Below are 22,677 nucleotides of genomic sequence, written 5' to 3'. Positions count from 1 at the left end.
TCCTGGACAATGCCCCTGGTCACACCCTCCAAATTTGAGCGACATGCACCCCTAATGTGAAGGTGGTGTACCTCCCACCCAATACCACATCGCTGATACAGCCAATGGACCAGGGAGTAATAGCTAATTTCAAGGCTTACTACCTTAGAAGGACCATACATTTTGCTTTGAGGGCCATAAAAGCTAACAAGGAGTTGACACTGAACCAATTCTGGAAGGGCTACAACATTGCTGATGCAGTGAAAAATATTGCAAGTGCTTGGGACGAGGTGAAGACGACCACTTTAAAATGGGGCCTGGAACGAAAACTGTGTCCACAGTTTGTGGCACAGTTTTGAAGGCTTTGACCAGGCAGAAGACGTCGAGACTGTGACGAGGAAGATCGTAGGGCTAAGCAAGAGGCTGAAACTAGATCTTGAACCTGATGATGTAACAGAGCTGCTGGCATCCCATGGAGAGGAATTGTCTGCAGAGGACTTACTTGAACTTGAACAGCAAATGATTGAGGAAGAGGAGGCGGCACCAGAGCCAAAAACCCAGGTCATTAACTGTGAAAGGCTTGTCAGAGGGTTTTTATCATCTGGAGAGAGCCTGGCTTCTTTTGAGGCAGAAGACCCTAACGTTGCCAGGTTTGACAAAATAAAACGTGTTTGGAATGGTTAAGGACTTTAGTAACTTTCGACAAAAGGAGAACCTGAAGGAGAAGCAGACGAAGAGAAGTGTGCAGTCCAGGCTTGACACTTTCTTTCACAAGTCTCCAGTACCACCACCTCCCACTCCTAGTCCTGGTAAGGAATTCTGAACTGTTTTACTAATTTATGTGTTTACATAGTGTACATATTAAAATGTGTTAATTTTTTAATGTAACAACTAAATGTAAGAGTAAATTGTAAACTTCATTAATTTTCATCATTTGTAATTTTATTGCAGAAGTGGTGACAGTTCCAGATCCCCCTGTACTAACTGTACTACTGTGACAGTTCCAGATCTCCCTGTACTACCTGTGACAGTTCCAGATCTCCCTGTACTACCTGTGACAGTTCCAGATCCCCCTGTACCTGGACCCTCTGTAGCAGCCGTCCACCTGTACGTGTACAATCATGTAAGCAATTTCATTTTTCTCATTTTCATGTTGGAAATTGTTTACACCCTACATACATATGTACACTAACTTTCATAGTGGTACAATGTGTTTGATGTTGCATAACCTTATTATTTTTTTTTTCATTTCAGACCCCTTTGATAGTGACAGCGACCCAGATGACCCTGAGCCTTTCCATGGTTTTGATGCCTCGCCCTATTCATCAGGTAAGGAATCCTTAACAAATATGTATAAAATGTTTTATAAATGCTAATAGAAATTTTATTAAAAGTGTACATATGCTACAGTACATCCACCCTTATATATTTATGTACCCTATCATTCTTTCCAGATCTAGATGTTCCCTAATCAGTTGATACGAGTAGTATTCACCTCTCCAGAGCCCAAATCAGTTGATACGAGTAGTATCACCTCTCCCATTCCTTCAGGTAAAAGAATTCTTCCTTTTTTATATTGTACATACGTAATTTACACACTACATATGTCAAACAGTAATAAAACATGTGCAGTAGTTACAGTAGTAACTCTATCATTTTATATATTTTTATCATTCCAGACTCCAAGAACCCTGCCCATCCCACCCCTCATAGCCAGCCACCACTCATCTACCATATGCCCATCCCAGTAAGCAAGCCAACCACTAGAATTAATGGTAAGGACATTTTTTTTTATTAATGTTTTATTATTACATATGTAATGACCATGTTATGTATGTAACATACATACTATAATCATATGTATTACATTATCATTCCAGACTGGCATGCACCTGTTACTTACATAAACCAGACCTCTACATAGCCTACATGTCTTCATTTTGCTGAAGGTAAGGAATTCTCAGTTGTGTTTGTTTGCATACGTACAATAAATTTTGTACACCTAAGTGGTTACATACTGTCCTTTAATATTAATTCTTCATTCCAGACTGCCCATCATCCTAGCCTGTTATCTGTGATAAAGCACACTGAAGTTAGGTTTGGATACATCCTTATCATGAATGCTCTACACCTCCACCTCCATCTCCCACAACCTAGGTAACAGCTTTGAGACTCACTAAAAGTTGGTAAGTTATGTAAGGAATTTCTAATTAAGTTTTATACTACATGTTATATGTGATATTAAACCACTGTATGGTGCATATTACTGTATGTACTTACTCTGCATAGAGGACTTACTGACAAAATTATTTTTGTACATTCCAGAGTCCCCCTGAATGATGTAGGCTATGGGCCCACATAAGACTTTGTACCAATCCAGGGTTACATTGAACGACAACTTTAAACTAAAAGTAAGGAATTAATTAACATACATTAACTCTTTTAGTACTCTTGATATATCTACAGTACATATTGCATTCACGACTTTCTGTAGTGTATATTTTGTACACTAATTTTGTTACTTTTTCCTTCCAGAACCAACATTTTTCACACAACTCCAGGTTGTTACTAACAAATTACAAGTGTCATCAAGGGATAAACTACAAGTAGAAGCACCATTTTTAGATGGAAAAAAAACCCTTCAGGAAGTATACGTATCAAATGTAACATGTAGTCGTAACAAAGTATGAACAGTAAGGTTTTTACATACAGTAGTACTACATACGTACATAACTTTTTTTTTACAGGAATTTCCAACCAAGTTTGATTATGTACATACATGTTATAACCACTGTACGTATGGTTACTGTATGTAACTTACTAAACATACTACATGACTTAACTTTGATACTTTTTGGTACATTCCAGAAAACCAGGACCCCCTCCATGATGCAGGCTATGGGGCCACATAAAACTTTGTCCAGGGTTACTACTACATAACATAGCACGACAACAGTAAACTACTACAGTACTAAAGGTAAGGAATTATACATAGTAGTAATTAACATACATTAAGTAAGTTTTATACTAAAACAAAGTGACCAAGATCTCTCACATGGGATAAGTGATCAAGGTCCCTCATGGAATTACATACGTACTGTACACTCCCTGCTGAACAGGGGGTGTAGACCAATCATTTACAACATGCATACCAGTTGATATTAAACCACTGTATGGTGCATATTACTGTATGTAACTTACTATGCATAGAGTATTTACTGACAAAATTATTTTTTGTACATTCCAGAACCCCCTGAATGATGTAGGCTATGGGACCACATAAGACTTTGTGCATCCAGGGTTACGTTGAATGACAAATTTAAACTAAAAGTAAGGAATTAATTAACATACATTAACTAAGTTTTATAGTACATGTTATATATGTGATATTAAACCACTGTATGGTGCATATTACTGTATGTAACTTACTATGCATAGAGTACTTACTGAGATAATTATTTTTGTACATTCCAGAAAAAAAAAAAACCCCCTGAATGATGTAGGCTATGGGGCCACACAAGACTTTGTGCATCCAGGGTTACATTGAATGACAAATTTAAACTAAAAGTAAGGAATTAATTCACTACATTAACTTTTTACTCTGATATAACTCAAAGTAAGGAATTATAAACTAAAGTAAGGAATTAATTAACATACATTAACTCTTTTACTCTTGATATCTATAATTTACTATTGCATTCAGGACTTTTGTTTAGTATTTTGTACTAATTGTGTTATAACTTTTACCTTCCAGAGCTACCAGACTGGGATTTTAGTGTACTCCAGGATGTACTACCAAAGGATTAGTACAGTGTAATAGTGTATAGTGTATAATCTAACCTAAGGATTAAGTGTATTAGTGTATAATAAAGTCAAATAAGGACTTGGTAATACTTCAAGATTGTGCTTTATAGTGTCACAAGAGTATAATAAAGAATATATACCTTCAAGAACCATCCTTTGGCATTGAAATAACCACACTACACATCATGCAATACTTGCATGTCACACAGGTAAGGTCTCTTTAAGTTTTTATTAGTTTAAGGCATATTTCCAAGTGTCGTTCCGGCTTACGACGATTTTCGGCTTACGACGCGCCTCAAGAACGGAACCCCGTCGTAACCCGGGGACTGCCTGTAATATGTATATGTATGTATGTAGTGTATGTATGTATGTATGTATGTATGTATGTATGTATGTATGTATGTATGTATGTATCTATATATATATATCTATATATATATATAGATATCCTATATATATATATATCCTATATATATATATAATATATATAGTAATATATTTATATATATATATATATATATATATACAGTCGGCGCAAAAAAAAGCGAACGACTCCCTATATATTACTGTAATAAGCGTTCGGACTTTTTCTTGCGATTTCCGCCCGAGAAGATATATTTTCCCCAATTTATCGTTCGTTCTGGCAGCCTCTATTGTCTCGCTGTTCGGTACCATGAAGTTACTAATGCACTTCAGTGATACTCAAGCTGTCCCGAAGGTCGGATGTATTGTATGCGCTCCTGCCCCATTCACGCTTTCTCACCGCTACATTTGGCGCTCTTGCGCGCTAGCTAATGAATTATGGCTAAAACTTCCTTATCCTTGGTTAAGAAAGCAGAAATTTGTGACCCTATGGAAAACTGGCAAGTCAATGTCAGCTATTGCAAGAGAGCTGGGAATCTCTAAAAAAGCACCGTCTCATTGTGGTGCAACCGCTCCAAGACAGGAGACCTTGATTATCACTGAAGCGGAAGAAAGGCTCAGGGGGACCACGAAAAACTACAAAAAGAACGGATAACATTTTAAAAAGGATTGTTATGGAACATCCATCAATGCCAGCCAAAATTTTTGAAGGTCTGCAAAACCCTGATCTGCTTAGGCAACGTATCTGAACGGACTGTGCAACATCGATTGCAGAAAGACCTTGGTCTCCCATGTCGTGTTGCAGCAAAGAAGCCACTCTCACTAAGCCTATGAAAAAAAAAAGGATGGCTTTTGCAGAAAATATTTGAAGTGGACTGAAAAGGATTGGGAAAAGGGTAGTTTTTAGCGATGAATCTAACTTCCACATTATTCATAGCGCTGGCAAAAAAGTAATGGAGGCCCCAAGGATCTAACCGCTATGCATCAAAATACACAGTCAAGACTGCTGAAACATCCAAGCTTATGTGATGGTATGGGGATGTTTCAGCGGATATGGGGGTAGTGGGGGATTTATATTTTCTCCCAGAGAGCACGACAATGAATGGAGAGATTATGAAAATGTCTTAGAAAATGAATTAGTCCCTTACAAGGAACTTTTGGGCATGCGTGTATTTATGCAAGATGGAGCACCTTGCCACCGATTTCACAAGGTCACAAACCTTCTTAAGGAATTTAATATTCAGAAATTGGACTGGCCAGGCACTTCACCAGATTTAAACCCAATTGAAAATTGCTGGGCATACATGAAAACGGAAACTGAAGGCACTAGCAGATGAGAAAAAACGTCCCTCCCGAAATTGAAGGATGCCATCCGTAAATTTTGGTTTGAAGACATGGATGCACAATATTTCAAAGATTTAGCACATTCAATGCCAAGAGGTAAAAAGCTGTACTCAAAAATAATGGAGAAATGTCTAAGTATTGAAAAAAATATAAGTGAACTAAAATTTTCCCTTTTATTTTCCTTTTTTTATATCATTGCTATGATCTGTTTACAAATGTAGTTGGGGCGTTCGTTTTTTTTTTTGCGCCGACTGTATATATATATATGTATATTAAGAATATATATATATATATATATATATATCATATATATATATATATATATATATATATATATATATATATAATATTATACACACAGTGGACCCCCCGTATTCGCGTTCTCCAGATTCGCGGACTCACACATTCGCGGATTTCTCTGGGAACGTTTCCCTGCATTATTCGCGGAAAATTCGCGCATTCGTGATATTTTTCTATGATAAATTCCACAAATTCCTGGGTTTTTTTATGAATTTCATCATAAAATGCACTTTTTGTGATAAAAACTATTAAAAAAACCAAGTATGAAAATTTTTAGTGGGTTTTTCTTGAGTTTTAACTAACAAAATTGGCAGTTTTTAGCATTTTTCATAGGGGTTCCAACATTCACGGATTCTAACTATTCACGGGGGGGGTCTGGTACGCATCCCCAGCGAATACGGGGGGGGACCACTGTATATATATATATATATTATATATATATATATATATATATATATATATATATAATATATATATATATATATATATATATATACATACATATATATAGCCACTTTCGTGTCCGAGCTGGCAGCCTCCCAATGACGCACCACCGAATGGATGCCAGTCCATTTACGTAATTTCTCGAACCAGCCATGAGAAGCCTTGAACTCTGGGGTTGTCGTTGAAGTCCCTTCCCCTCCGTCGTCTTCCGCCTACGCAATCAAATCGCCGAAAATAGCGCTGGCCTTGTGGGCGATTGCTGTCTCCATTACCGTATCGCCAGCGATTTCTTTGTCTTGTATCCAGACGAGGAGCAGCCGTTCCATCTCGTCGTGCACGTGGCTCCTCTTGCTGGACAAAATAGTGATGCCCTTCGACGGTGTAGCTGCTTTGATGGCATCCGTCTGTTTAAGGATGGTGCCTATTGTCGACGGATTTCGGCCGTATTCCTTTGCGATCACACTAAATCGCATACCAGCTTCGTACTTCTTGATGATCTCCATCTTTGTCTCCAAAGAGAGCATGCGCTTCTTTCCGTGAATTTCAACTTTCTTGGGACCCAAGACTACGTTATCTTGGACGAAATTTACGTACAAGTTACACAATAAAGTTTTTGCACAACACGATAATAGTACTGCAACGAAATCACCAACGAATTTACGTAACTAAACGAAATCGTTGGACCGAATGAATGCCGTGTGCGTACGATAAAGATGTTGGTACGAAGAGGCCGAGATAGGTACGCCACCACGTACATGTATAAGATGCATGATGGGAGGGATGCTGTCCAATAGGAGAGAAGGATTTCATGGTGGTGACTAGCATCAGGAACCAATGGGAGAGGAGGAGGATGGTGGCGAGTCTACTAGTACTAAGATGGCGGTGCGAGTTTCAAAATTGTTATCCGGGCAAATCTCGGACTTTCAGAAACCTTTCGTATCTTGAAAACTTTTCGTATGTAGAGCCGTTAAATTTTTCGCATTGGCTTTCGTATCTCGAGTTTTTCGCAAGTTGAGCCTTTCGTATCTCAAGGTACCACTGTATATATATATATATATATATGAAAATATATTAATTCCGAGGTAGAGTGAATTAGATATTAGAAGACATTGTAGCTCGATGTATGTATATGAATCACGGTAATGTGGTATGACAAAAAATATAAAATATATATATATATATATATATATATATATATATAGATATATTATATTATACTATATATATATACTATAATCTGTATGCATACAGCCAGGAGAAGGGTGAAATGAAATTACTTGAGCTGAGCACTTTCATGTATTTCTACACCTCATCAGGGTTCAGGTACAAGTGACAAGAAAACAAGTATGTACAGTCAAAAGAAGACTTCATGGCAAGACAAATGATGCTAAAATGACAAACATCGCTAACAACTACCAAAAAGTCCTAATGCTTAATAGCCTATTGCTTTAAAATACCCTTTGTTAAAATTTCATCAACTTTGTATAAACCTAGGCTGATATTTAATTATCACAGTCTTGTTTAATTATAGAGGATTTTATTAAATTTCTTTTCCCTAAATCTTTGCAAAACATAATTTCCTTGATTACTATTATTCATGTGTACAAATAATGCATTTGACATATTACCAGTGCTTACATTATATGTATTTGCATTATTTTAATCAAACTGCCAGTGTCTTTCCACTTTGTCCTACATATGTTTTATTACAATGTTTACACAGAATCTTATGAATACATCCTGTTCCATTTCCAAGTGAATTCCTAATCAGCAAGTTTCTAATAGTTCCTAGCGCTTTGAACACCAACATTAATACCTAGTGCTTGACTTGTCTCAGGATGTTATTAAAGCAAATATAAAAAGGAAGCACTAAAAGGTTTTTTATTTCAAACTGCTATTCAGTTTTTGTGAATCCGTACAATTTTTGGGCTTTACAAAAGTTGTTTTCAATGAAATTGTTTGGGTACCTCAAATTGCCAGCAATTTCATGTATCTTAAAATTTCTTGATAAAAATATTCTGGGCTGCTGACTTGCAGTGCCCTTAAAAACAGGATGAAAAACAGCAGTCTTAGTTCTAAATGAATGGTTTGAATAAAAGTGTACATAAGAACAGATATTTGTGGGTTTCCTATAAACAGAAAATTTGAACTTTCTATCAAATCTATACCAACACATCTAAAAATGGCAATTTTCCTTCTTCTTCCCTCTGAAGGGTGAACTTTATGGAATGCACGAGTGCCTTCCATAAAGTTCACCCTTCTTATGTACACCTTTATTCAAACCATCCATTTAGAACTAAGACTGCTGTTTTTTCTGCGAATGAAGTTATAAATCCGCGAATAATGAGGTTATTTGTTCCAGAGATAAATCTGTGAATACAGGGGGTTCACTGTAGAGGACAGGACTGATTGGTTTGTTTTCCTTTTGAATTTTGTTTTCTTAATGAGGAAATTCTAGGCGCAGACATCGAGGGCATGTCTCCAACGCCCTGATGACTTGGGGACCACAAAGACAATTGTAGAAATCCTCTGTGCTGACATCCTCCACCACCTCTGCAGATCTTTCTGAGAAGGGAGATCTCTTCTGAAAGGCCTGAATATCTCCCTGAGCCCACTGAGTAAGCTGTCAATGCAATGGGTATGGACACTCTCAGAATCTTCAAAATCCACTGTTCTTTGCCTCTGACTTCCCATTTCTCCCAAAAATGGATGAGTCTGGCTCCCACTGGTACACAGAAGACTGGATTGTCACCTTAAAGTGGAAGTTTTGGTGGAGGTCACCTTAATTGGTATGACCAAGCACAAATTTGAGGATCCTTGCCCTACTGCCACAAAAGGACTGCTTTTGGAGAGGGGAGACTATCTTGATACCAAACAAGGCTGACTCCTTGGGATGTTTGGCTAACTGAGCCAGATCTCAGGTTGACTTTTTCTTGAGGTCTGAGGCTATCTCCTACACTGTGGCCTGAGGAAAGAGATGATGGCGATCCAACAGTAAGAAAAGGAGAGCCGATTTCTGGGTGGCAGTAAGCCCTTTGGTGGTGAACAAACACCAAAGTTCCCTCTTCTTCAGTACCCCCAGAGAAAACAAGGCAGCCAATTCTGGGGAGCCATCCTTCAGATTCTCATTGGTTACCCCTGCATCAAAACTTGGAACTCTTTTTCGTATTTCATGTCCGAAAAAAAATGTAAAATTTTTTTTTGGTTTTGTGATCTTCGTGTTTTTGGTAAAGCTGTATTTTTTTATATTATGATTTCAAACTCATTTTGATCAGCGCATCAAATAGTAGAGATATTTATCTATTTGCAAAAACAAATTTAATGAAAAAAATATTGAACACTAAGCTAGCAGCAGGTCCTCAAATATAATGGGATACATTTTTGGCTTTATCTGGAAAAAAAAATGCATGGGAGAAAATTAACTAACTGGGAACTGACTGACTTGAGCGAACATGACAATATTCCTCTGAGACCACAACTACCATCTCCCCCTTAGGGCAATAGGAGGGTAGTTGGGGAGGCGGAGGGTGGGTGAGATGAAATCCTGCATCCTGGTACCTCTGTGGGGAGGCCTTGTAAACTGTCCTCTTGCTGTAAGGGGGAGTTGAAATGTGCTGTGGAGGCAAACCCACTTTTACGTCCAAAGAACTGGAGGAGCAAAATGTCAACACTGGTTACGGGTTCGATAAGACGTGTGATTCAGAAAAAGTTAGGGTACAACAGTTGTTGCTAGGAAGATGATGCTGCTAACCCATCTACAAAACCAGAAACAACTTGCATTTGCAGGTAGTAAATATGCAAATTGGACTAAGGAGAGTATTTAATTCACAGTAACAGTAACAGTTAGTCGATATCCCCCCGGGTATTTGTAGCACGATGCCAGAAATGCATTTTTTTTCCAGATAAAGCCAAAAATTATTTCCCATTAACTTTAATTCTTTTTGGCAAATAGATAAATATCCCTACTATTTGATACGCTAATCAAAATGAGTTTGAAATCATAATCTCAAAAGATACAGCTACGCTAAAAACAAAATGGCAAAACCAAAATAATGTAAAAAATTTTCAGACATGTAATATAAAAATGAGTTCCAAGTTTTGATAGGGAATAAACAATGAGAATCTAGTTTATAAAAAAATTACTGAGGAGACAAAACAAATTGTTTCACGTCTCAGAGGGGTTACTTAATAATTTTCCAGTATACACATCGGGTCACTTGGACCCGCTTTTTCTGAATTTCTGTGGTACTTATTTTATGTTATTTTTGGTTGATATTTGATACAGTTGTCAAATAACATGTATAGAATATAGTAAAAATAACACTTTGAAATTTTATGGTACACAAAAGTAAAAAATAAATTTTTAAATTTTTTTGGAAAATAATTTTTCATGGTAAACCTGATTAAAAAAATTTTTTTTAGTGTAAACCAAGATATGTGTTCATATTATATGCCAAATACTAAATATCCCAGCTTCCTTTTGTTTAGGCAGACATCTCAACTCTGAAAATTGGAAAAAACAGGCCTGGGGTGACATCTGCCCAGAGATCTTCTGAAATCTAGTTGCTTCTGTTCCTAACCGGCTGAAGGAGGTTATTCTCCACAAAGGTGGACCTAAAAAGTATAAGGGGATTACCTGGCAAGTACCCTGATGCAATATCATTTTGTTTTTCCCCTTTTTAGATTTATTGTGATTTTTTTCATGGCGTCATATGTCGAGGGCTCAAGGCGGCAAAGCTTTTTAGCAGCGACTACTGTATGTCAGAAGGTTCCTGGTCGAGAACTTCATCATCCAATAAAATCAAGCAGACAAGTTTGAATGGTCCTTTCATACTGTGATAATGCAGGCGTCCTCTGTATAAGGCCCATAGTGTCACCGAGTTGGCACTGTATGGGCACCAGTGAAGCATCATGCACCATGGGTGCGGGAGAAACCGAAGTAGACAACTGAAGAGGTGGCACTGAGCAAACGGGAGATGGCACCGGGCACTCTACGAACAACTGGTGCTCTGAAGAAGAAGAATAGCAAACTGAGAGGTGGACAGGAGCTTTGGCGCCAAATACTGGCGCTCTTCAATTGGGCACTCACAAGAAAAGCATTATGGACTGTCCCAATAGCTAAATGAGGGCTGGGGGCTGTGCTCAGGTTCCTTGAACTGCTTGAAGGGGAACAGAGAAGAGTGATTTGTCATTGCTACACACTTCTTCAATGACCAGGACTATCAGGAAAGTGCCACCAGCAAGCTCTTGTCCAAACTGGAATCCAAAGTACTAGAAGCTAATTGATGTACATCCTTTTGGACGCCTTTCCAATGGCTGTCAACCGAGGACTGGGAACAGACAACAGGCTCGATTGAGGGGGTGACTAACTGCAGGCAAACCCCACTGACCTCCCTTGGGCATTCAGTATGCCTCCTCCCAGATTTAGGGGAGTCTGACAATGACCTTCGTCTAGGAGCACCAGTGGGACGAGCAGCCATCTCCACTGACACTGCATTTGCACCTTTTTCACTCACTCTGCCAAGAGGACCTTAATGGATGTCCATCATTGGGACACAGTATTTATGATGAGACTGAATTTCTGGTAAAATCTGGCTTCAAGACTGGCAATGGGACTTGGGTTGGAAGCATGGAGCCAGGTAAAGGAGTCGGTGGAATAATTGGAGGGCTGGTTATGGGAGAAAAGGCAGTTAAAGGTGAAAATAAAACAAGGCAATAAAGCGACAACTAACTTGTGAGTAGACTCTAGGCTAGCTAAATTCATAGCTTCAGCTTTAGATACTGCTTTTCTTTTCCTCTTTCTCTCATGCTTGTCTAAATGAGCCTTTAACACCTTCAATTCTCCTTGATCCCAGTCCCTGCATTCATTACAACTCAAATAAATTGTACAAACCTGTCCCTTACAATTAATATAGATGGTATGTAAATCATCAGAGGCTTTTGTCAGTCCAGTCTTGCAGCCCTTCCTACAAAAACAAATACTAGATGCACTAGACTTGAGTCAGACATGGTCCGTGACTAATGTCTTAATCAATGAAAACAGGTCCAAAGAAGTAAACTATTTACAAATAGCACAAAGGCTACCACAGAAAAGAATACTCCACCAATATCCAACATGAGAGAAAACACTACAACCATGCAACTACTCATACAACTGAAGTTCAGTCATTAACCAGCAGAAACGAACTGAGCTCTTCATCTATGTTGTACCTATTCTTCCCTGATAGTGGGCGGGGCTAGTCCCCTACACTAAAACAACAGAAGGATTACTGCGAATTTCAAAATTTAAGCTGCCATACAAACTGAAACATTAGTTATGTAATTACTTGATAAGTTATTTATATAAAAATGATATTGTTATGTTACAATAAAGTTTCATACATACTTACCTGGCAGATATATACATAGCTAAGACTCCGTCGTCCCCGACAGAAATTCAAATTTCGCGCCACTCGCTACAGGTAGGTCAGGTGATCTACCGGCCTGCCCTGGGTGGCAGGACTAGGAACCATCCCCGTTTTCTATCATATTTTATCTCTTCCACCTGTCTCCTGCGGGGAGGCTGGGTGGGCCTTTAATTGTATATCTGCCAGGTAAGTATGTATGAAACTTTATTGTACATAACACTTATCATTTTCATACAATCAACTTACCTGTCAGATAATATACATAGCTGATTGGCACCCTTCGGTGGAGGGTAAGAGACAGCTACTATATGAATAGACAGGGTAAACAACATCTGTTGTAGTATAAATAAAAACCTTGGTTCCTACCTGATAGGTGGTAGACTTGGTGGGTGTTTGCCCAGTAGTCTGCATCACCTCAAGAAACTTTAGCGAGATATGTGATCTATGGCCAAGAGTTCTTGTGGGTCTGCCGATGGGGTCTTACCCACTTACTCAGCAGAGCCTAAAAGGACTTTGTCAATGGGTGCTGATCCACTTATATGACAATACACCTTATGAAGGAGCACACAACCAATCCCGACCACCTGATCCTAACCATGTGTTAGAACTAAGGATTGTTACGAGTTATCCCCGAACTCGTCACAACAACCGTAACTCAAAAACCACTACGCACGCATACATAATTTTTCAAAAAAAAATTATACTCAACTAATTGGATATGACGAGAATTCTCTTATGAACAACATAGACGGCCGCCCGTGCGAGCCTGAATCCTCCATTGTTCGAAGAGATTCTCGACCATATCCAAACAGAAGAACATATATACATTTAAGGATTGGTGTCGACTCCCTGTACCCAGAATCGTATCTGCCGATACGATAGGACCTAGAGAAAAGCACTTCTCCATACGTCACACGCACGTCTTTCAAGTAATGAGATGCAAATACCGAGTTGCATCTCCAATATGTCGTATCTAATATGTTTTTAAGCGACATATTCTTATAAAACGAGAGAGACGTCGCAACCGCTCGTACTTCATGAGCTTTTACCCTCAGAAGTTGTAATTGTTCGTCCGGACAGACCTTGTGAGCGTCCGTAATGACGTTTCTTACAAAGAACGCTAGAGCGTTCTTTGACATCAGTCTTGTGGGGTCTTTTACCGCGCACCAAAGACCTTGTCTAGAGCCTCCCAACTGACGCTTCCTCTGAAAGATAGAACTTCAGAGGCTCTAACAAGGGCATAGAGACCTCTCTGCTTCTCTGCCTACTAGACTAGACATTCCTTTGATTTCGAATGACCTAGGCCAGGGATTGCGTGGGATTCTCGTTTTTCGCTAAAAAACAGAGTCTTAAACGAGCGCAATCGCCGAGTCTCCCTTGAATCCTACTTTATCCTGCAGAGCTTGTAACTCACTAATTCTTTTTAGTCCGTCGCTAACGATAAAAGAAATAGGCATTTCCTAGTTACGTCTCTAAATGAGGCCTGATGTGGAGGCTCAATCTTATCCGAAGACAGATATTTGAGGACTACGTCCAAGTTCCAGTTCGGAGGTACTGGTTCCTTAGACTTTGACGTCTCAAAAGATCTTATGAGATCGTGGAGATCTTTGTTATTTGCCAGATCTAAACCTCTGTTCCTGAATACAGCCTGAGAGCATATCCCCTGTATCCCTTTATTGTGGATACGGCTAGATGCGATTTTACTCTCAGGAATAGCAAGAAATCAGCAATTTCCGCTATAGAGGTAGAGGAGGAGGACAACTTCTTGGCTCTACACCACCTTCTAAAGACCTCCCACTTCGACTGGTATACTTTCGAAGTGGAGGTTCTGCGAGCTCTCGCGATCGCGCTTGCCACCTCGCGAGAAAAGCCTCTCGCTCTGACAAGTCTTTCGATAGTCGAAAGGCAGTCAGAGCGAGAGCGGGGGGGGGAGGTTTTTGATGGTACCGTCTTGAAGTGTGGTTGTTTGAGAAGATCCGTCCTTCCTGGTAGGGATCTTGGAAAGTCTACGATCACTCTACCACCTCCGTGAACCATTCCTGGGCCGGCCAAAAGGGGGCTATTAAAGTCATCCTCGTCTCTTTTGACGCCACAAACTTTTTCAATACTAACCCCAGGATTTTGAATGGGGAAAAGCGTACACGTCCACTCGAGACCAGTTTAGCAGGAAGCGTCTACCATAATTGCTCTTTGGGTCTTCCACGACCGAGCAAAACACTGGGAGAGCCTTTTTTTGAAATGTATGTTGCGAATAGATCCACATGAGGAGTTCCCCACAGAGACCAGAGATCGCGACATACTTCCTCGTGCAGAGTCCATTCTGTATGAAGGACCTGGTTCCTCCTGCTGAGCCTGTCCGCCCTCACATTCCTTACTCCCTGTACGAACCTTGTCAGCAGGGAGATGTTCCTGTGAGACGTCCACAGTAATAGGTCCCTCGTGAGTTCGTAAAGGAACGAGGAGTGTGTCCCTCCCTGTTTCCGAATGTAGGCAAGTGCGGTGGTGTTGTCCACGTTTACTTGTACTACCTTGTCTCTCACCAGAGGTTCTAGGCTCTTCAAAGCCAGGTGTACGGCGAAGAGCTCTTTGCAATTTATGTGCCAGGACACCTGCGCTGGTTCCCAGGTGCTGACACTTCCTCCGAGCCTAATGTCGCTCCCCAACCCGTCTCCGACGCGTCGGAGAACAACACTAGGTCTGGGTTCTGTGATCTTAGAGAGATCCCTTTGTTCTCTTCCAGAGGCAGCAACCACCACTGTAGGTGTGCCTTTACTTCCACTGGAATGGGAAAAACGTCCGACAGTTGTCCGTTTTTCCAGCTCCAAGACTTCTTGAGGAAGAATTGAAGTGGACGGATATGAAGTCTTCCGAGAGGGAAGAATTGTTCCAGCGAGGAAAGACGTCCCCCAGAAGGCTCAACCATTCCCATCGCTGACGTTTGCTGTTTCTCTAAGAGAGAGAGATTATCCTCAAACCTTTTGCGGTTCTCTCTTGCGAAGGAAAAACTCGCAAAACCCCCGAGAATCCATCCGAATCCCCAGATAGACTAGGTCTTGTCTGGGGGTCATCTGAGACGTCTCGAGGTTCACAAGCAACAATCCAACGCCTTGGCAAATCCAAATCCAGAGTTAACTTTAGGTCCTCCAAACACTGTCTCTCCGATCTGGCCCTGATGAGCCAGTCGTCTAGGTACATCGAGACATTCACTCCTTTGAGATGAAGAAATCTCGCCACATTCCTCATCAGGCTTGTGAAGACCTGAGGAGCTGTGGACAGGCCGAAACACAAGGCTCTGAACTGAAAGATCCTTCCCCCCGTCATGAAACGGAGGTACTTCTTCGATGAAGGGTGGATCGGGACGTGAAAGTAGGCGTCTTGGAGATCTAGAGACACCATCCAATCTCCTTGTCGTAATGACGCTAGGACTGAAGCAGAAGTCTCCATGGAGAACTTCTCCTTCTGAACAAATTTGTTCAGAGCGCTGACGTCTAGTACTGGTCTCCAGCCTCCCGAGGCTTTCGCCACTAGAAAAAGGCGATTGTAAAACCCGGGGAGTTTGATCCAGTACTAGTTCTACTGCACTCTTGTCCCACATTTGTTCCACCATCGATCGAAGAGTATCCCTCGCACAGGATCCTTGTACTTGGCTGATAGTTCCCTTGGTATTGACGTTAGGGGCGGAGTATTCAGGAAAGGGATACGATATCCCTTCCTTATGATCTTTAGTGAAGACGCGTCTGCGTCTATCAGTGTCCAGGCTTCCACGAATTCCAGGAGCCTGGCACCTACTGGTGTTTGGAGGAGAAATGTTTCATTTGCCCTTTTTAAAGGGACGAACGGCGGACCTACTCTTCTCTCTGGAGCCTTCCTTCTTGCGGGAGGTCTGGAGATCGGACCACCTCGAAAGGGCTGCCTAGAAGTGCTAGGTTCTTTCTTGTCCGACACTAAAGCAGGTTTCTTCTTCCTAGCTGACTGCGTCAGAAGATCCGTGTCGCCTTCTCAGTTAAAGAGTGAGCTACGTCCTTCACTAACTTAGAAGGAAACAAATAGTCCGAAAGAGGAGCATATAGCAGAGCTGCCCTCTGCGCATGCGAGACTGCCTTTGTTAAGAAGGCGCCATACACTGTCCTTTCTTCAAAAGACCTGCTCCAAATAATGCAGAGACTTCCAAAGATCCATCCTGTACTGCTTTGTCGATGCACGACAAAATGCATAACAGGGCTTCAGGTTCGATTCCCTGCGAATCGTGAGCTTTCTTGGACATCACCCCAAGGGACCAATCTAAGAAGTTGAATACTTCCAATACAGGAAAAAGTCCCTTGAGGAGATGATCCAGTTCCGAAATACTCCAAGTAATGCGGGCAGAATTAAGACTAGGACGCCTGTAAGCGTCAACTAACGTCGAAAAGTCTGCCTCTGTAGTAGAAGGGAGAGCGATACCCATATCCTCCCCCGTCTTGTACCATATGCCTCTTTTCCCAGCTAACCTTGCTGGAGGCATGCAAAATACTGTCCGGGTTAAGTCTTTCTTCGACTTCATCCAGGCGTCTAAGGCGTGTAAAGCCCGCTTCATCGAGATGGTGGGCTTCATCTTCAGAAAAGACGAAGTCTTCTTCGCCTTCGCACTCGAAAAGAGCGAGCGCGGAGAAGGAGGAGCAGCCGGAGTCAACTCGTCTCCGTATTCCTCCAGAAGCATGGTTGTCAACACCTTATAGTTGGACAAGCCCTCTCTTCCAAGATCGTCATCCTCCGAGTTTCGTCGAACTCGTGATAATCCTGAGTTTCTGCTCTCCTTTCAGACTTTCCTCTTCTGGGGGAGACAAACTCCTGATCGGAGAGGGGCTAAGGGAATGAAAGTCTTTCCTTTTTCCCGTTCTGATCGACTTGGAAGGCGTCACAACCTGCGGCTTCTCTCGCGCTTAGTAAGGACGTCATGTATGACGCTTCCCGCTCTCCGTCGTCATGTAATGACGTCTGTGACGTTTAGATGACGCTTCGCGCTGAAACGCTTCGCTTTCTAAGGGCTTCCTACTCGGCGTCACAATCTTGGACGGAGCGTCACGTCTAAGATCCTCTTGATTTGACGCTTCACTTCTAAAAGACGTCTTCCGAGCAGGTGCGAGAGGACGAGACTTCTTAATAGAAGCGTCACGTCCTTCCGACGGGGCGCTAAAACTCCCACAAGAGATGACAGTTGTTCTTGCACCGCCATAATGATCTTCCTTGACGCTTCTCCTACGTCTAGCGCCTGACGCCCTTGCGTCATCACTCGGGGAAGAAGCATGATGGGGTACTTCCTCATAAGCGTCAGGTGACGTTGACGCCACCTTCGCCTTCTAATAGCAGACGGGGCGTCATCCGAGAAGCGCTCCGGGCTAGAATCAATGTCTTGCTTCATATGACGCTTCAGCGGTCTCGATAAGTTCGACTCCTTCCACCCTCGTTAGGTGAGGGAGAGGGAGGAATGAGAAACACTCGCGAAGGACGCTTTTCCTGTAGCGCCTTGAGCTGGCTGCCATGAAGCAAAGCTAGCTGAAGGGACGTCTGACCGTTGGGGATTCCCCACGACCTCCTTAAGGCTTTCGACTTTCCTTCTCCTCTGGGCATGTGAGCTTGGAAGAGGTCTAGGCCTGGAGCGCCGCAGGGACGATCAAACGCCCCCTCCACACACTGATAGGGGGGCTCACTTCACTAAAATTTTCACTATCACTAGCCTTACCTTTCGAGTCCGCCATCTTGGACTTCATGTCTCAATTGTCGCTTTCAGATTGGCGATTCCGATGCCGAATCCGAAAAGACACTCTGAGAATGAGATTTATAGGGAGATTCTCCAGAAGTAGGGTTAGAATTATCATTTAAAGGCTCAATAGGCCTTGAATTCACACCTTTCAGTCTTCTAACTCTATCCCTCTCTAACTTCTTCAAATAAGAAGTCAAAGTCTTCCATTCTTCTGCATTCAAACTCTCGCATTCCTTACAAGTGTTAATAGCAGAACACTGCACCCCCCTACATTTACGGCATACAGTGTGAGGATCAACCGAAGCTTTCGGTATCCTCACCTGCAGCCTACATTCACACATTCTCACCACTCACATTAGAATCAGACATCCTGAGAAAAAATCCAAAAGAGTTATTCCAAAAAACCAAAAACAGTCCACAGTAGCGAATGCCAAAACACGATCCAAATACGTCACCCCAAAGTCGAAAAACGTTGATCAAATGTTGAAAAAAAAGAATCCAAGTCAGGATGGTAATAACAACAAATGTTGATACCACCGGCGACAGAGAAAATATGATAGAAACGGGGATGGTTCCTAGTCCTGCCACCCACGGCAGGCCGGTAAGATCACCTGACCTACCTGTAAGCGAGTGGCGCGAAATTTGAATTTCTGTCGGGACGACGGAGTCTTAGCTATGTATATATCTGACAGGTAAGTTGATTGTATGAAATCACAATTTTAAATTAATTTATAAACAACAAAACCAGGCAGTAAGTTGGATTGTAAAAAATTTCAACACATACCTTGACTACGCAATAAATTTATACTACTTTCAGTGATTTGCTGTTGACCCAGAAGCTCTTGCTCTCTCTCCAATAGTGCCTCAAGTTCGTCTAACTCTTCCTGTGGATTATCAAAATACAAGGACTAGTTTACACATCATTAGTATCTGGTGCTAAAACCTAACCTGTTCCCTTCAACAAAATTACATGTTGCCCCTCTATATATACTCAAATGACAATAGTGGGTAGACAAATATGGCTGTAGTTATCAGGAATAATCACATATAAGTGCAGGAAGAAAATGTTATTTTCCACACACTGCTTCCAATAGCCCTTGTGCAAGAGATGAGCATTCATAAGGACCATGGTCACGTCATCAGCAATGAGACAGGGTCTGAAGCAATAATTGGTTCGCTAGAAATCACCAAACCAATTAGGATGATTCAAGATACGCGGCTGGAAAATTACTCTGACTGAAAAAAGGGATTAAGCTAACAAGTGCTTACATCTTGTAGGCACTTGACTTAGGCTAAGATTTCACAGAGAATGTATTTCATCAGAGGACTTTCATAAAAAAAAAAAAAGTCTTTAAAGAGACTGTGAAGCAACAAAAAAACTCCATTAGTTAAATCAAAACAGGAAGTTTTTACATCACTCCTGCTAAGCTTGTACCTGAGGAAAATAACATTTAACACAGTGAAAATACCAAAAAAAGAACCTTCAAATCCAGATTGAAGAGGGTAATTCTAGTGAAAGTTTAGGTAATATTGGTCCCTCATCTGGTTGATAATATAGTACAAGAAGTATGTGAAGTATTTTGTTTTTCTAGATATTTCCTAATCGAGAAATTAAATAACATGAAGTCACATGTAACTACCTTGGCCTCTGAACAGACGAAACTATCATATAAAAAATGTTGCAGTTTGAGACATACAATTAGGAAAAGCACAAAATACTATGAAGATCAAGCAGTGAGTTAGAGCACTTGAAAGAGATGGATTTGTTTTTTTGTGTAAATTCCTTCAATTACTAAGTGTCATCACTAATGACGAGCACAGAATTCCTGAACTTCTTTGTCATATGTAAATACTATGTAATTTTGACAATACTATGTAATCTTGACAATCTATTAAATATTTTCTGTCACCATGAGACTACACTCATAACATCCATCTTACTTCTAAATTACTGAACTGGAAAAATGTAAAACTTTAATAAAATCAACAATCAGACCACTACAATCACATAACTTCAAAGATGATGGTTTTTCTCTTGAAAGAAAAAACTACCATATTCATAATTTTGTAATGGTCACATGTACACTTTAAACTTGTCCATCTTACTCATCACTTTAGTCCTTCCTTAAATAGCTGCAAAATTTGGCAGCCCTCCACACTCAGATTTCTAAAAATAAACTAGAACTACCACAACAACATCAGTAGAGTCCACATTATCTTTAAAAGAAAAAAAATGAATAAAATTTACTGAGAATATCCAGAGACTAATGAGGAAGCCATGGCACTAGGAAAAAGAAGACACACAAACAGCAGTTCCTTCAGGAGTGCTCACCTGGCTATTTCCCAGCCCCTACTACCAAGGTGCCAAACTTAGTGCCAGCAGATGCCAGATATCTGCTCACTCTCCTTACCCCTACCCCAGCACACCAACCCCATAAGAATGTGCCAGGCACAACCCACCAACAAAGCCAATACAGCAATGGAGCACATGTACCAAATGTAAAAATAATCAACTTTATGATAATTCTTAAACTAAGATCACCTAGAGGGAAGTAAGGAAAATGAGAGATAAAGGTAGTAAGTTCACCAACATCAGAAGGATATTTATATACTCTGATATATCTCATAAGGAATCTGGCTAGACCTGTGGTTCAAAGCTTTTACTCAGCTCTGGTTAACCTACTTTAATAATAATAATAATAATAATAATAATAATAATAATAATAATAATAATAATAATAATATTGTTAAAAAGGATGGCAGAATTAAGCGAGCTGATTTTATATATTGTTTTTTCTACTTTCCTCACAATTCGCTTCTCAGGCATTTGCCTAAAAGAGGGTCTTCTACCAAACTAATAATAATAATAATAATAATAATAATAATAATAATAATAATAATAATAATTATTATTATTATTATTATATTGTAAAACAAATTTTTAATCTTACTATCAAAGCTGATAGTACCTCCATCAGAATAACATTTCCAGATATATAAAGAATAAAATCAAAATGTAAAATAATAACAATACAATTTTATAAAAAAAAAAATAATGGCTATTTCAGACACGTTTATTTTGCATGTTAGTTTCTCTATTGACCTTTTTTTCTTCTGTACTCAAGTTGGCTATTAAAACGCCAAATGGGGGATTCACGTGAAAAAAACGTGGTACTTGTCATATTGAATATATTATACATAATATACTACAAATTGGATCTTAAGCTTAATTGGCAAGATACTAAATGACTCATTCAGGATTCCTCTTTTGTCAATTAAGCTTAAGATCCCATTTGTACTGCATTTTGTATAATAAATTCAATTTGACAATTTGGCAGGAATCCCCCATTTGGCATTTTAATGGCCCACTTGAGTACAGAAGAAAAGTCAGTAGTAAGAATAGCAAAAAGAAAAACTTCTATACAAAATAAACATGGCTGAAATAGCCATCATTTACAATAAAACTTGTATTATTGATGGTCTACTTCCAGCATATAATAATAATAATAATAATAATAATAATAATAATATCATCATCATCATCATCATCATCATCACAAGGAAAATGAGCACTCCAATGAAGAAAGAGTTCAATATATATAATTTAGGCCAAAGGCCAAGCACTGGGACCTATGAGGTCATTCAGCGCTAAAATGGAAATTGACAGTAAAAGATTTGAAAGGTGTAAAAGGAGGAAAACCTCCTAGTTGCACTATGTATCAAATATTAGGAGAGGGTGCAAAGTCAGATGAAGAAAGAGAATAAGAAAGGAGGTACAGTAAAAGCAACGAAAGTGGTTGGAGCTAGGGGCCGAAGGCACCCTACATAGAACCTTAAGTAATCCCTACAGTACACCGCATGAGGTCCACTGATGGCACTACCCCCTGCGGAGTAATAAAGAAAGAGAATACGAAAATAGCAAATGAATCCCCCATTTGGCGTTTTAATAGCCAACTTGAGTAAAGAAGAAAAGTCAGTAATAAGAAGAATAGAGAAACTTCTATACAAAATAAACATGGCTGAAACAGCCACCATTTTCAATAAAACCTGTATTAATGAAGGTATTAATAATAATAATAATAATAATAATAATAATATAATAATAATAATAATAATAATAATAATAATAATAAAATATGACAATACACAAAGCACTACACCCAAGAGCAAATACGGACAGACTATACATAACACGAAAGGAAGGTGGGAGGGGACGACTAAGCATAGAGGACTGTGTCAACATCGAGAACACAGCACTGAGGCAATATCTGAAAACCAGTGAAGACGAGTGGCTCA

The 22,677-nt window shown here is 40.1% G+C and overlaps 1 protein-coding gene across 3 annotated transcripts in view; it reads right to left on the bottom strand.

The window, feature by feature from the left end:
- The window catches only part of LOC135217132 (uncharacterized), a 374,498-nt gene that overhangs the window by 275,165 nt on the left and 76,656 nt on the right, over window positions 1-22,677 (bottom strand). For all 3 annotated transcript variants that reach the window (XM_064252839.1, XM_064252840.1, XM_064252841.1), the window contains exon 3: window positions 19,166-19,265. In XM_064252839.1, the coding sequence (XP_064108909.1) occupies window positions 19,166-19,265 (100 nt within the window). The remainder of the gene's footprint in view (window positions 1-19,165; window positions 19,266-22,677) is intronic.

This window comes from Macrobrachium nipponense, chromosome 7 (assembly GCF_015104395.2).
Source record: "Macrobrachium nipponense isolate FS-2020 chromosome 7, ASM1510439v2, whole genome shotgun sequence".
NCBI classification, from domain to species: domain Eukaryota; kingdom Metazoa; phylum Arthropoda; class Malacostraca; order Decapoda; family Palaemonidae; genus Macrobrachium; species Macrobrachium nipponense.
This window is presented reverse-complemented; position numbering and strand designations above follow the sequence as displayed.